At 39.1% G+C, this 16,047-nt stretch overlaps 2 protein-coding genes and 1 long non-coding RNA gene across 3 annotated transcripts in view; 2 read left to right on the plus strand and 1 right to left on the minus strand.

Annotated features, from left to right (window-relative positions):
* The window catches only part of LOC311608235, a 379,567-nt gene that overhangs the window by 350,889 nt on the left and 12,631 nt on the right, over positions 1–16,047 (plus strand). The gene's annotated exons all lie outside the window — the stretch shown is intronic.
* LOC311608206 (uncharacterized protein) lies at positions 1,324–1,939 on the minus strand. Its single transcript, XM_084800563.1, has one exon. It carries the CDS (start codon positions 1,859–1,861, stop codon positions 1,616–1,618), a length of 246 nt encoding a protein of 81 aa, XP_084656689.1. The 5' UTR covers positions 1,862–1,939; the 3' UTR covers positions 1,324–1,615.
* Positions 6,338–6,700, plus strand: LOC311608220 (uncharacterized protein). Its single transcript, XM_084800578.1, has one exon. The coding sequence runs from the start codon at positions 6,405–6,407 to the stop codon at positions 6,585–6,587; it is 183 nt and encodes a 60-aa protein (XP_084656704.1). The 5' UTR covers positions 6,338–6,404; the 3' UTR covers positions 6,588–6,700.

The raw sequence follows: 16,047 nt of genomic DNA on the forward strand, positions 1-16,047 counted from the left end.
TTTGAACTGACAATTCTGTCTCAGCGTTCTGAGTACTTCAGATTATAACAGATTTATAAGAAATGCGAACAATGGACTTGTTAAAAGGAAGGTGGCATATTTGGTGAATTTAATGACAGTAAAGCAGTTCACAAGGTCCATTATTTCAAATGACATGTAGTGGCATTGCAGAAATTAATAATTGTACTTTAAAAAACCTATTTATAGTAGACGGTTCCCTAATGAGGGACAGAACAACAAAATTGTCACCATCAACTTATAAGAAGCCATTTTATTAGAAGAAAACATTTCATCTGTGCTGAAAATGATCTTAATTTCTGGATGTCTAATAGAAGGAATTCTCTGAAAGCCCCACCACCAACCCCAACATGAAAATTCCAATATATAGGGCATGTTGAATGCAGGGAAGTGTTGTAGTTCCTACAGTTTCAGAAGCACAGAGCTTTTGTCTTTTGGGGTGGAGTGTGAGTTCACACTCTGGATTTTAGACATGGCCCATGGCTTCCTCCAAATAACAAATCAAAGGTGGTGGAGTCTGTGAGATTTTGCCTCTATTTTGACTCTATTTATGAGTATATCACAAAATATTGTAAGACTGTGAAACTTTTTGTAAGGTAGAAATGAAGATGTTAAAGTAGTATTTGATTTTGAAACACAAGGTACATCAAAATTGTAGAAATTATTGTTTAATGGAGTTCCTTCTAAGACACTCACTAAGCTCATTTATATAATAGAGCCTGTATCTAAGAGTTATATAGCATGACAAATATTTGCTTGCTAATGAAAAAGGAAGTTGAGCTTTACACAAGCATATTTTCTTAGCATAACTACCATGGACATCTTAAAAAGTTGACCTAGAAATAGCAAATGAAAGTAATGTCTAAGAAAATGAACCTCATCATTCATGAATGTTGAAACCAATTATTTTAATAAGAAAATTTTGACATTGACAGATGAAATAAAAACTAGAATTTATGCCTGACTTGGTGGTGTACACATTTAATCACAGCACTTGGGTGACAGAGGCAGGTGAATCTCTGGGTCTAAAGCCATCCTAATCTACAGAGTGAGTTCAACGACATCCAAGGCTACACAGAGAAACCCTATCTCAAAAATAAAAAAACTAAATAACAAAAGATGCTGGAGAAATGGTTCAGTAGTTAAGAGAACTGAGTGTTCCTCCAGATGACCCAGGTTCAATTCCAAGCACCACATGGCAGTTCACCACTGTCTGTAACTCCTGTGCTAAGGGACTGACACTCTCACACAGACATACATGCAGTCAAATACCATTGTATATATAAAAATAAAAACCAGAATGTATTTCTGTATTACAGATGTTTATTAGAGAAGAGATAAATGAAGACAAAACCAAGGCCATTGGTCTGATGATATTCTATCAACCATAGCAGTGACAGGGATCAGGTAAAGTTCACTCCCTTCCTTTATGTGGGACATCCAGGGATTATGTGGTCCCTGTGTAAGTCACAGCAGACCATAATAAACTTCTTGGCAGGATCATCTTCAGAGAAGAGGCTCAGTGCTTGTAGGGTTCAGAACTGGTGAGTCTTAATGTCACCACTGGAGAAGATGAGAGTCTCCCATGGTGTCTTCATTAATAGTAGCCAAATCCATAGCCAGATCCACATCCATAGCCACAGCCATAGAGAGAGCGTGAGCCATAGCCATAGCCAGAGCCATAGCCACAGCCCAGTCCACGGTAGCCACAGCCATAGCCACAGCCCAGGCCTCCATAGCCATAGCCTCCATAGCCACAGCCCAGGCCTCCATAGCCATAGCCTCCATAGCCACAGCAGCCATAGCCTCTGCCGCCATAGTAGTTTCCGTAGTAGCCACACATGGTGTTGGTTGTTGAGGTTGTTCTTGGGTAGAGAGGAGTGTAGGTGAGTTGTGTCTGTGTAGTTCTGTCTGAAGAGAGGGCCTTTTATATGCTCTCAGTGTGGGTGGGTCCTAACACGTACTCATGTTAATGAGTAATTTTTATGACTAATATATTTATGTGTTATTAAAAGACACTTAAGGTGTTACAGAAGCATTCTTTGCAAACAATGGTAACTTTAGTCAGATTCTGCAGCAATGAATACCAAGTTACAGGTCACACTGGGTGTTCAGTTAAATTTAAAAAGAAGATGGTATGCAAATAGGGAGTGTTTCATTCATTTGCCTTGCTTTATTTAACCACAGAGTATTATTTTAGTCTTGATCTCGGCAATTGGGCATGAAATACTTTTTAAAATTTCTTTAGTCAAATGTAAATTGTCGATTTTTTCACTGGCTACTGAAAACGAGGACATAGTTTGGAAACTACCCTGTCCTTCCGCAGCAAATATATGAAGAAGTGTACATTACTGATTTCATAACCTTTGGTCAAAATTCAAGTAAAGATATGAGATTTAAATCCAATCACCAAAAGAGTGAAATGTCTTTATTGTCTCAGAATTCCATACCTTTTTTTATGCACTGTGTTCTCTAAATACAAAGCAAAACATGCATTTAGGAAGGCATTGGTATTTCTTTTTTTGCTGTTGAATTTTTGAAAAAGTATTTATTTATTTGTTTGTTTGTTAAATGTGTGTATTATTGTTTTTCCTGAATGTTTGTCTCTACACTAGTTGTGTGGCTGGTGCCTATGAAGGCCAGAGAGGTTTATCAGGTCCCATGTAACAGCGGTTACATGGTTGTGGGCCAACTTGTGTGTGCTTGGAATTGAACCCATGTCCTCTGGAAGAGCACCAGTGTCCTCAGCCACTGAGAAAACTTGTTTGTGTATGTGTGTGTGTGTGTGTGTGTGTGTGTGTGTGTGTACATGTTTATATGCCTGTTGTTTTGTGAGACACAGAGCACATGTGGAGATCAGCGGACAAGTTTTAGAACCCATTTTCTTCTACTATATGGGTCTTTGAGATAAAATTCACATTGTTGTGTTTGGAAGCGAGTGTCTTTACACATATGCCATCCTATTGGTCCTCAACAACAAATATTTTGATAGATGTTAACATTTTTGCTGCAAATTTTCCTATGAAAATGAATTATTTGTACCTACAGTGTAAGATAGAGTCAGAAAAATGTTTTATGTATGTAAACATCTTCAATCCCATATAAATAATTGTAATGACAAATAGTGGGATAGTATAAGAGCCATTGATTCTCCTGGAATTCCTACATTGACAATATTAGAGAATGCCCCCAAATTGGAATATATTGCATATTTTAAACAAATGCTATATGAATAAACTTATTAAAATTTAAATGACTAAAGAACATATTGTTTGTATTGTATCAAGATGTATTGAATGTCACATATTATAATGTTGGGCAGAAAAAGTTCAGTTATGTGCTTTAAACATTGGAAAAAGTAAGCAAGTGAATAAAGATGCCCAGAAATCATCATAAAGACTCCAAGACGTTTTTGCTGGCAAAGTTCTCAATAGTTAGTGTGTAGAAATAGTATAAGGATTATAATACTTTGAACAAAGAAAGAAAATGAGGGAACAAATGAATTGAACGCATGTTAAGGTTTTTTTAATAATAAAATGAAAATAAATATGAATAACTATAATAGAAATTTTTGAATAAAATAAAATAATCACAGACTCTGAAATAGCAGATATTTGATGACTCAATACAATGCTAAGCATATTCTCATCAGTCTTCCTAATCTCTATACATGTGTAGAAATAGGTGCCTACATGCTATACTCAATGAACATAAAATGATAGAAATTAACATTATTGATCCTGAGAGAATTTAATTTCAATTGCTTTGTGATATTATAAACTGACAAGATTACAGTCATGCATAATGATATGAAAATATATATGACTCAAAAGGAGCCATGGAGAACAACAGACAAACCCATTTTTTGCACAGCCTAAGAGAACAGCAGCGTAGCCTCAGAACAAGCATCAAGTGCATACAACTTGAAGAAAGGTGGAGGAGCTGTGTAGATTGCCTCTCTATGTCTTGTGTCTGGGATCCACAAGCTGTCTGCTCATGCCTGCCTTCCCTCTTCAGCACATGCTCTGCTTTCCTGGAGTCCTTTTGACACACTTGCGTTGCTTGCTGTCCATCTCAACAATATTTTCTTTTTCATATCTTTTTTAAAAAATCGTTTAGAGTTTGATCTCAGAGTGCTAGTGTGTCAGGACTCTAAGATGATGTCTTTTCTAGTATATATGAGTTCTTTGCATTAGCTATCCTCAGTATTAGGGCTCTAACCTTCTTTTATTCTCCCATTGGCCACAGTTTTTATCTCAGTCTCAGCTTTTGAATTAATAGACCAGTTGATTACATAAGCCTAGACTGAGCTAATATTTCACAACCCAACCCTTCTGTATCTGGCCTCATCTTTTAATTACCCTTCCCTAGTTATTTATAATGTTGAAATCATGCTAGCTTCTCTTAATATAAAATTTATATTGGTTTACATTTATTGTCCATAGTGATAGGCTTCTTAAAGAAATTTTCATATGAATATATAATTTATTTTGAAACTGCTACCCAAATTTGACAAATATTTGCTTTTATTAAGACTGGATCTGAAGATGCTATCCAAGCAGATGTTGAGATACACAGCCTAGCTTTGGGGTGGAGCACAGGGAGTCTTATGGAAGAGTTGAGGAATAGAGGGACCTGGAGGGGTCAGGAGCTCCATAAGGAGACCAGTGAAAACAATAAATCCAGGAGGAGGAGGAGGAGGAGGAGGAGGAGGAGGAGGGTGCTGCAGAGACTGATGCATCAACCAATGACCACACATGGTGAGGACCTAGGCCCTTTGCTCAGATGTAGTTGATAGGCAGCATAGTCTCCTTGTGGGTCCCATAATATGCGGAGTAGGGACTACTTCTGACATGTACTCTGTGGTCAGGTCTTAGGGGAGGGGGGCTCCTCTGTCTGACGACGAGTGGAGGAGGGAAAGGGGGGGATGAGGGAGGATAGGTGAAAAATGGAGGCAATGATGGAGGGGGATACAATAGGGATGTAAAGTGAACAAAACAAAAATAAGAATAAAAAAGATTGGATCTGAGGTAGAAGAGGAGGATGGGGGAGGACTGGGAGGAGTAGAGAGAGGGGAAACTACAGTCCAGTTCATCTTAATTGCTGCCTTTAGAAAAAATAGCCTGGTTGTTTTGTTCATATATTCCACCACGATATCCTATAACAGTTTTGGAAACAGGAGACCCTTGGCGAAGATCTCCTGAGGAAGTGAAAGAACAAATGAGCAAGTTTCTGGATGTCTTATGCTTCATTTCTGTGTGGAGGGGTGGAAAGAGAATGTGTATTTGCTGATAATGTCTTCAATATATTGCAAGGAAGCTGCACTCATGAGCTATCAAAAACATGGTGGCCTATGGGACCAGTACAATGGCAACACCACCAATGGATATGCCAACAAGGAAAGAGGGAGTCCCACAAGGTCCCACCCACAGACGAAAAGCTACAGACAATGGCTGTGGAGAGAGACTCACTCTTCATTAGGGACCAGCCCTCTGATAGGTTGCCCACTACGAGCGGTCAGCTGAAACACATGCATGTGCATAAGAGCAATACAAAATAGACCCAGAAGACTGTATGTGTATATTATATACATATATATGTACACATATGTATACTATAAGGATTAAAGAAGAACTCCTGGCTCGAGAGGGATTTGGAGAACAGGAGGCATTGGAGGAGAAGAGGGTGGAGTGTAAATGACGTAAATACAGTGCACACATATAAGTTCTCCAAACAAAAAATTAGAGAAAAATACGCTGATGACCTGGAAGTCATTGGAAACGAAGATGCAGGGCATCCAAAAAATCTTCACTAAAACTGCAAACAAGGTGATATTTTTATGGGAAATGAGGATTTTGGTGTCATATAAAATAAAGAAAATGTAACAAATGTAACCATGAAACTTTTAAGCCTAAAGTAGATGGTAGAAACCAAAGGTCACACATTTCTTTCTGAGGAGCTGGTTTTCGAGGAAGATTCACTCTGTTCATGTCAGTGTGTCTGTGCACACTCTTTGTAATGGGAGCTGAAGGGAATTTGAAAGAAATATTTGGAGGCAAGACACAAATATTTTGTTATTATAGGACTCTCATCAGTTTTATATATAGAACTTTAAATAAGCCATCTCTGAAAAACAGAGAAGCCTGTTGCCAGAAGGTTCATGATGTCAGCTTCTAAAAATCCTGAGACTGACAGTTTTATCTTGGACATATGGTTGGGATGTTTGATGAGGGTGTATTTGTTTTTTACTTTAATGGTAATGAGTTTGGAGACTCTGTGGTTTGTATCACCTGCCATTCGGGCAGTATAAAAGGACCCACATCTTCTTAGCAGACAGACACCAGAAGCTCCTCATCTGCCTCAAGAAAACTCCCACTCCTGACAACATGTGCTACGGAAACTACTTTGGTGGCCTGGGCTGTGGTTATGGTGGCCTGGGTTTTGGCTATGGTAACATGGGTTATGGCTACGGTGGCCTAGGTTATGGCTATGGCTGTGGCTGTGGCTCTCGCTATGCATACAGCACCTATCGTCCATGCTGCTATGGAAGATTTTCTGGATTCTACTAAGAATTTAAGCTTGCTGACTCATTTTCTCATAAAATCCCAGGGCACCAACATGTAGGAAAATTTATAATTTTACTTTTTAATAAAGCTAAATTTCTTTCACTTTATTTACCATTTATCCTGTTTTCAGTCTTCTTTGTCATTTGTGTATGATTGTGTGTGTCTGCATGTGTGTGTGTGTGTGTGTGTGAGAGAGAGAGAGAGAGAGAGAGAGAGAGAGAGAGAGAGAGAGAGAGAGAGAGACAGAGAGAGACAGAGACAGAGACAGAGACAGAGAGACAGAGAGACAGAGAGACAGAGAGAGACAGAGAGAGACATAGACAGAGACAGAGAGAGAGACAAGAGAGACAGCGCCAAAGCCAGAGCCAGAGCAGGAGCTATCCTGTGGTACTCTACTAAATGCTGTGGCAAAACAAAACACTTAGAAGCTGAGCCATCTCTGGTCTTTAATCCATTTGTCACCACATAGTAAGACTATAGAGGTGTGGTTAAGTTTGGCCTCCTCTAACCACAGGTCTGAGAGAGTTAAATGCAGGAAGCTCACTGAACTTGTAAAGCTTGAATGGTTTATTTCTTCTGTTCAAATGTGGTCTTGAGCCTTCATAAAACTTCTGAAATGAGGTTGTTTGTAGAACTTGTCCAGTTTAGTATAGGAGGAGGTAAGCACATGACGACATAGTCCAACATGACTGAAAGTGCATGTTTATCATGTATACCCCTTGAAAAAGAAAGAAGAGTATTTTTATCAATTTTCTTTGGGAGATAGTGTAGTAGCATATATATATATATATGCTGTGTGTGTGTGTGTAAACACATATACACATAGGAACACATAAGTAAATGTGTGTGTGTGTATTTGTGTGCCACATTGGAAGGCCAGAAAGAGAAAGAGAAATTTGAATCTCTGGGGGCAGGATTTACAAGTAGTAGTGAGCCACCCACTCTGGTGCTGAGAATTGAACTCAGGTCTTCTGGAAGAACAAGCATTAAGATCCCTTAACTGTTAATTTAGTACTTATAAAGATAACAATGTGGTGAATCAGTACCTCCCAGCACAATGCGATGTGCTTCTCAGAAAAAGAGTGCTAAATCTGGTTAGCAATACCTCTTCAGTGACAGGGCGGTTCTTAATAATACTCATTTTCTCTTAAGCTCGGAATCCCCAGCATGAGGACAACCTTTTCTAAGCATGTTGAGAGCAGAGGCAACATTTGTTCTTTGCAGGTTACAGTCAGCTGCAGAAAGATCCCCTCACTGTATGGTTGAGGCTCTGCAAGTTAAGTGAGCTCCTCTTCTAAAGAGAAGAAAGACATTTTCCAGGCTCTTCTCTACAGGGACTCTCAGAACAGATGCTGCGTGCCCTTGTTGACATGCAATTTTAAATTTCTTTCTCATTGATATTCTGAGGAGCATTTAAGAAATTCTCTGTAGGAAACAAAGAGGATGTACAGGTGTTCCACAGTCTCCTCATGGAAAATCCTGTCTTCCAAGACCTTCCCGGTGATCAGGAGCAGGGTGGTTCACAGATGTGCATCCTGAAAAAGCAAAGCAAAGCAAAACGAAACACAGGGAAGCATTCTTCAACACGGGCACTAGGTGTTCATGTTCAAAAGGGTGTCTGAGCCTGTTTTGAGATGTTATAGAGCTCCACAATACATATAGACTGATTACAAAAAGTGAATTGACAGTTTTCGAGAATCTTCTACCAGTATACCATCATGCAAGTGATTTTTAGGAAATGCTGGCACCATTTTTGAATGATGATAAATAATATCAATTGTTAAAGTCAAGTCTACAATTTATATGCAGAGGAAAAGCTTTAAATATATTGCAGGAGAAGCAGGAAAATATATTGCATCAAATTGTCAGCATTAATTTTTATTAGACTAAGAAAATATATGACTTTTTTCTTTTCTGCTTATTTCAAAAGTTTTCACATGTATTTTTCTAAGTATAAGTTATATTTATTTTTTAAAATATTGTTAACTAACTTTAAGCTGTTTGTTGACTTGAAAATTAAAAATATTCTGTAGGCTGGTACACACATTTTTAATCCCAGCACTCGGGAGGCAGAGGCAGGTGGATTTTTGTGAGTTTGAGGTGAGCTGGTCTACAAAGGGAGTCTAGGACAGACCAGGGCACACAGAGAAACCCTGTCTAAAAAACAACACAACACAAAACAAAACACAAACAAAAGCATTCTATAAAAGAAAGGTTAACCATTTTATTACCTAGATGAAATCCTAACTGATTCTTCAACTTTCTGGTCATCAGAGTATTTAATGGAGAAAATAGAGAACATGCTTTATCTGTTTTTCTTAGAATCTTGTTCTTTGGGATACTAAAATTCAATAACATTAAAAAGTACCGTGTGTGTGTGTGTGTGTGTGTGTGTGTGTGTGTGTGTGTGTTGCATTCATTCCTTTTTCCCAGGCCACAACACAATAAATCATATTAGAATAAATAAATTTTATTTGATGATGCTAATTTCATAAAAAGTAAATGTATTTAATTCTTAATAAATCATTACTATTTTTGTGAAATCTTTTGTAGAATGTTAACTGTTTTATATTTTTAATTGTTTTTATTTGCTTTCGAGCTTTAGTTTCGACCCAAGAGTTTTAAGTACTTTGTAAAAAGCAAGCGTTAATGGCTTATTGCAAAAATATTTACCAGAAAATTTAAATAAAAATATAATTACATCATCCCCTCCCCTTTCTGTTTCTTCCCTCCAGCTTATTACATGTACTCCCAACTCTATCCCTCTCAAATAGATGGCCTATTTTCTTTATTATACAAATATATAATTATAACATGCTGAATCTGTTTAGTGTTATTTGTGTGCATATGATTTTAGGACTGACCACTTGGTATAAGGTAACCAGTTAGGGGTCTTATCCCAGGGAAGACTATTTATCCTTCTCCTGGAATTCCTTTATTTCTTATAGTTTTTGTCTAGAGGCAGGAGACTATATGATCCCCCTTTCACGTTAGGATATCTATTGGTGTTGTTCAGGTCTTGTTTGGGTAGCCATATTGCTGAGGGATAACAGGAGACATATTCTTCCAACACGTTTCTAGGTCCTTTGGTTCTTGCAGTCTTTCTGACTCTGTAGTGTTCCCTAAGCTTTTGACATAGGAATTGTGTTGTAGATATATCCACCATGTCTGGATGTCTTACGATCAGTTGTTCTCTGCATTTCTATCAGTTGCAGTTTTCTGTGGTGGTTTCCATCTGTTACAAAGGGAAACTTCTTTGATGAGAGGCGAGAGCCGCACTTCTCGGTGAGTATGAGGATATTTAGAATGCTCATGTGCTTAGGAATCATGTGGGTTTAAGTAGTAGTGATAGGTTCTCCTTTAAGGCTCGTCATCTCACACGCCTCAGCTGGTTGGCTAGGTTTCCAATACTCCTGTCCAGTGGGCTTAAGTCCAACCAGACAGTTGATTATGCCAAGAAACGACAGCTACTCTTTAACTCGTAAGGGTGGCATGTCACACTGCTCACTGTTGCGGTGTGTAGGTGTCATTTCTTGGTAGGACCATTGGTTCCTTCCCTCCCTGGAAGCTTCTAGTGCACCTTCATGTACTAAAAAAGCTAGTCTTCAGGGAAGAGGCTTTCAAGTCAGGTCTACTTTGCATTCTCTGAGTCCTGTGTCCTAGGTGCATAGTGCCATTAGCCATAGGGTTGTATCTTCAGCTTTTACAAGGTAACGGAGGACAAGAACAATAATCTGTATTGCTTGAGGAATATCTTGGGTTCCTCTCATCAACAACATAAAAAGCGTTTTTTTTTCCTTGCCTTGTACTTGGAATTTTGTTAGATAATCTATGAATTTTTTGGGGGGTATTGTCCAGTCAAGTGGGGTAACATCATTTAAACTATATATGTCTTTAGTATTGCTGTGTATTCACAGCTTGTTTAAGCACAGTTCCCTAAATATTACATGCAAAACTTCAGGACACTGGGAGGGAATGAAAAACTGACTCTTCTTTGTGCCTACTGAGAAATGACAAAGATGGGGAGATACTGTTGACACCTACCACAGAGAAAGGGTCACACAAAGGTTTCCCTTCAATGTCCTTGACCAATATAAAACTGTTTGCTTCTTTTTTTTTAACAGAACAAGAAGCAAGTTTAATTATTGTTTTTATTACACAGACAAGGAAATTTAGGGACAAGTTTAATAAGGAATGACCCACAGCAGTTTAATTGGTCAGAACATTCAGTTTTTAGCTGATGGGTAAAACTACATCTATGCTTGCATCTTCTGACAGATGGTACAGACTTGACCTCCACTGGACACGAACATACTTTTCTGTCTCATATTTATTTTCTTCATCTAGCAACTTGTCATGTTTTCTGATACCTGTCACTTGCCACCAACATGATCCCTAATTCAATGTCTTTGAAAGTTATGCCAGTGGGCTTTGTGTCCTTACACTTATCATGTAGACAAACAATTTAAACAGCAGATCCTCCAAACTCTTCCGTCACCTCATCACTTCTGCTGTACTTTAACATGTCATTCCAATCCATTCGTAACATGAAATAGTGCTTTTCCCTGAAGCTTACACTTAGATCCCTAAACTTCCAATTGTCCAGTTTGTTCACTTCTATTACACTGAAATCATTTTCCTTACATAATCAAGATTGCTTGCTCCTTGCCCACCTCCATCCTCTTTAAGAGCATCTGCCGTGTTCTTCACTCATTTTTTCCATGGCCAAAAGTTTACATCAAAGGCTTACAGTATTGTGATTCTCAGTGTCACCCTCGCCTGCCATGTGTACCCATTTGGTCACTAGTCTGTATTCAGTACTATGTACACTGTCTTGCCAATCACATTGATTTCACCAAGCTCTTTTCTCCTATTTATTTAAGTCTTCAAAGGGATCACCTGCACATTAGTTAGAGTAGTCCACACATTTATACTATTTTCCTTTGAACTGAGTCTTCGGGGCTGCTAGATGCTTCTTTTACTTATGTTTGCACACTTTCTAACTTTACCGGTGGCTTTCCTGTGCCCTCACCACCCCTCAAGTTCCTTGTTAGGACTAACTTTCATCCTCCTCTTTCTGTCTTGTATAAAGACTAGTAAATCTACCAGGGGAAAATCTTAGCACCTTTTTTCTCTCACAGTTATCTACATTTGCACCTGTCTTTTGGTCATTTATCTCAGTCTCCATGGAAACGATATCCACTCTCCTATCCAGAAAAATCACTCCACTACTTTTTTAGATGCCAACTCCTTCAATACCTTGCTTGATAAACTATACTGTCTACAATATTTTCCACATCTGTTTTTTTTCTCTACTGTCACTTTAGTCTGTGAACACGTTCAAGTCTTTCAATATTAAAAAGCCTGTTCCACACCAGATAACTTGTAGTTGGCTTTCTCCAAGTTTTAAACCCAAGACTTTAAGTTACTTTTCTGATTGCTTCCATTAGGTCTTTTTCAAAGACTTATCTCTTGCTCTCATTGTAACTTGATGAATATACTCAGTTTCCCAATGACTGGAAATATTCTTTCCATGATTTGTGGTACTTTGTGTGGACTGTGGTACCCATGACCACTATCTGCAATTTGGTTTCTTTGCTTTTATTATATTTCCAGTCAGTTTATGGCTTATTCTTATTTATATTTGTGAGATAAAGACCATGACTAAAATCAGCTTTGGGAAGAAAAACTTCAGTTGGTTCGTATTTACCAGATCACAATCTATTGAGGGAAGTCAAGCCAGGGACTCAAGGCAGCTGCCTGGAGGCAAGAACTGAAGCAGAGATGATGGAAGAATGCTGCTTAAAGTTTTTTCTCTGTAGTTTGCTCAGTTTGCTTGCTTATTTTACCCAGGACTGCCTGCCTGCCCAGATGTGGTACCTCCCACAATGATCTGGGCCCTTCCATGTCAATTCAGGAAATGCCCAACAAACTTGTCTACAGGCTGCTCTGATAAAGGCACTCCCTCAGTTGGGATTTCCACTCCCAAAATATGTCTAGGATTGTGTCAGTTGACTAAAACCAGCCAGTATACTTTATTTCTAAATTTAGTTTTTATTCATTTGGCCTTGATTTTCATAACACTGATTTAATATGGAAAATCTGATCACATAGGCAGGACCTAAAATTACGTCATGATATAGTTCCTGACTTAGTGACTCTTTATGCTATTGTGTCATCTGATAAGAAAAAAAAAGAGGCATCTTATTCAACTTTCTTCAATTTTAGATTTGCTGATCTTCCCCAGCTGTGATGCCTATGAATCACATTAATAAAATATCTCTAAAGGTGCAATAGTGACACTTTGTCTAATTAGAGTGAAGGCCTGCTTCACAGGAGGGAAGTCATGCTTGGCATTTTAGACCTAGCGTAATACCCATGGCTAGTGAGATCATGGCTGTTAAAGGAGAACTTACTACTGCTTCTTTCCTAAACCAACAAACTTACTTACTAGATTCTAATTGCCCAGATAGAGAACATTACAGAAGGCCACACTAGTTCAAATGCAGAGAACAATTAACTGTCGGGTGTTCAGCCCCTGTCTATGGATCTATAGCACAAATCTTATACATAAGCCTCAGGAGACACGGCAGCAGAAGGAATAAAGAGACTGAAGAGCCAAGGAACAGGGAAGTCTGCTGTGAGAATGTTTCTTAGATAGATATGATGGAAAGTTAAGCCCATGAATTTCAGCAATATGGGTTCCTAAAAGAAGATATGAACAATTTAGGTATCAGTGGAAAAACCCTAGGTGGGTGGGGGGAAAATCTCACAAGGACGCATCCCAAGACGAAGTGCTACAAGCACTTAGGAGCTACTGAGAGGGGAGAATTAGTCTTCGACAATCATGAGTCCACTACAAGGCTATCCAATACCAGGTGCTCAGTTGTAAATAAATTTTGACTTTTCAGGTTGAATTTATGTGTTTATTCATTGTAATGACTGAATAAGAGCAGTCTCTATAAACTCATATGTGAATGCTTAGTTATCAAGGCTTGGCACTACTTTATAGGAATTAAGAGGTATGGCATTGTTGGAGAAAGTGTCTCACTGGGGGGTGGGTTGTAATGTTTCAAAAGCTCATGTTAATACCCTGCCTTCTTGCTGCCTGCTGATCTGGATATAAAGTTCATTCTCCAGGACCCGGTCTGCTTTATTCTACCCTGCTTCCTGCCAAGATGAAGGTGTAAGGATGATCAAATTAAATGTTTTCTTTGTGTTTAATATATTTTATTAATTTATTCATATTACATCTCAATTGTTATCCCATCCCTTGTATCCTCCCATTCTCCCCTCCCTCCCATTTTCCCCTTATTCCCCTCCCCTATGACTGTGCCTGAGGGGGATTACCTCCCCCTGTATATGCTCATAGGGTATCAAGTCTCTTCTTGGTAGCCTGCTGTCCTTCCTCTGAGTGCCACCAGGCCTCCCCATCCAGGGGACGTGGTCAAATATGAGGCACCAGAGTTCATGTGAAAGTCAGACCTCACTCTCCACTCAACTGTGGAGAATGTCCTGTCCATTGGCTAGATCTGGGTAGGGGTTCGAAGTTTACTGCATGTATTGTCCTTGGCTGGAACCATAGTTTAAGCAGGACCCTGGGCCCAGATCTGCCTGTCATAATGTTATTCCTGTAGGTTTCTAGGACCCTCTGGATCCTTCTATTTCCCCATTCTCCCATGCTTCTCTCACCTAGAATCCCAATAGGATGTCCTCCCCTCTGTCTCAGTTTCCTGGTAAGTGAAGGCTTTCATGGGACATGCTCCTTGAGCTAGTGTCCAGATATAAGTGAGTATATACCATGTGAGTATTTTTGCTTCTGGGTTAACTCACTCATTATGATCATTTCTAGTTCAATCCATTTGTCCACAAATTTTGGGAACTCCTTGTTTTTAATAGCTGAGTAGTATTCCATAGTGTAAAATGTACCACAGTTTATTTATCCATTCTTCTACTGAGGGACACTTAGGCTGTTTCCCATGTCCTGGCTATTATGAATAAGGCTGTTATGAACATGGTTGAGCAAATGTCCTTGTTGTTTGCTGGAACATCTTCTGAGTTTATTCCAAGACGTGGAATAGCTGGGTCTTGAGGAAACCTTACCCCCAGTTTTCTGAGATAATGCGAGATAGATTTCCAAAGTGCTTGTACTAGTTTGCATTCTCACCAGCAATGAAGGAGTGTCTTCTCTCTCCGCATCCTCGCCAGCATGTGGTGTCACTTGAATTTTTTATCTGTTTTCTTTTATTAGAGTTATCTTCATCGTGGTGTCTCTTCACAGGATAGAACACTAAGGCATCCATTACACACACACACACACACACACACACACACACACACACAAAGACTACACAACTATTATTGTCCATCAGACCAGAGAAAGCAGCTGAGGTGCTTTTTTTAACCAAAGTGAATCTGGTTCCAGGTTCTCCCAGCATCCCTTAGTTTCTCCATGTACAGGGGTGGTTTGCATAACCTACCCACTACCCTGAACTTTACATCACAGGGGCAAGGTTTCCTCTGCCTTGGAGTGGAGGATCTTCACTAGAGAACCCAGACATTGGATCCCTAATCCCTTTCCCTTTCTGCATTTCCTCGTTCTCTATCTGTACTTTCTGGCAGTCCCCCCCCCCTCTCTCCTGTCTCCCCCTGCATGGCATCTTCCCTGGCCTCATGCCTTTGGGACCAGTGAACTATAGCTTAAAATGTTTTGAATCAGCTAATTTCACCAGTGGAAGGATGCTTATCAATTGCTAATTCATTTGATTTATTATTTGTAAATTGAACATCTGCCATTGTAAGATAATAAAAGGCATACAAAGGCATAGTTTCAGCATTTAGCAGAACTCCTACAGAAGTCTGACTCCTAACCAAATAATTTTTAAAAATGCAAACACGTAACTGTTTATTTCCACAAATTGTGTTTAGCAAAAAATCAGTGTTCTATGTGGTAGAATTAGAATAATTGCCATCAATTGCCTCCAATCTTGTATCAAATTTACTTATATACTCATTTAATCATAGCACGGTTAATGCTGTTGCTAAAACCTGAAAATCTTGCTCTCTGGCACAGCGTGTCTTTGAACTCTTTTTCTGCAAATATAGCTCCTCTGTACCACTTGATACTGAACTTCTCTGTGGCCATAGTACATATCTTCTACTCCACCCCTTGGTGGCACTTATCTATCAAAGGAAAACTACATGACAACAACAACAACAACAACAGCAATAACCATGTATGCATCCACTTGTACTCCTTATTAGAAGCTGATTCATTCATTCATTCATTTATTTACATCCTGATTACAGACCCCCTCCTCCCAGTCCTTACCTCCCACACCCCTCACTTTCATTTTCCCCTTTCCTTCTCCTCAAAGAAAAGGAGGAGTCCCCATTAGTACCAACTAGCCCCGGCACCTCAAGTCACAACAGGACTAAATGCATCCTTTCCCACTGAGGCCAG

This window comes from Acomys minous, assembly GCF_964271855.1.
Source record: "Acomys minous genome assembly, chromosome: 11".
NCBI classification, from domain to species: domain Eukaryota; kingdom Metazoa; phylum Chordata; class Mammalia; order Rodentia; family Muridae; genus Acomys; species Acomys minous.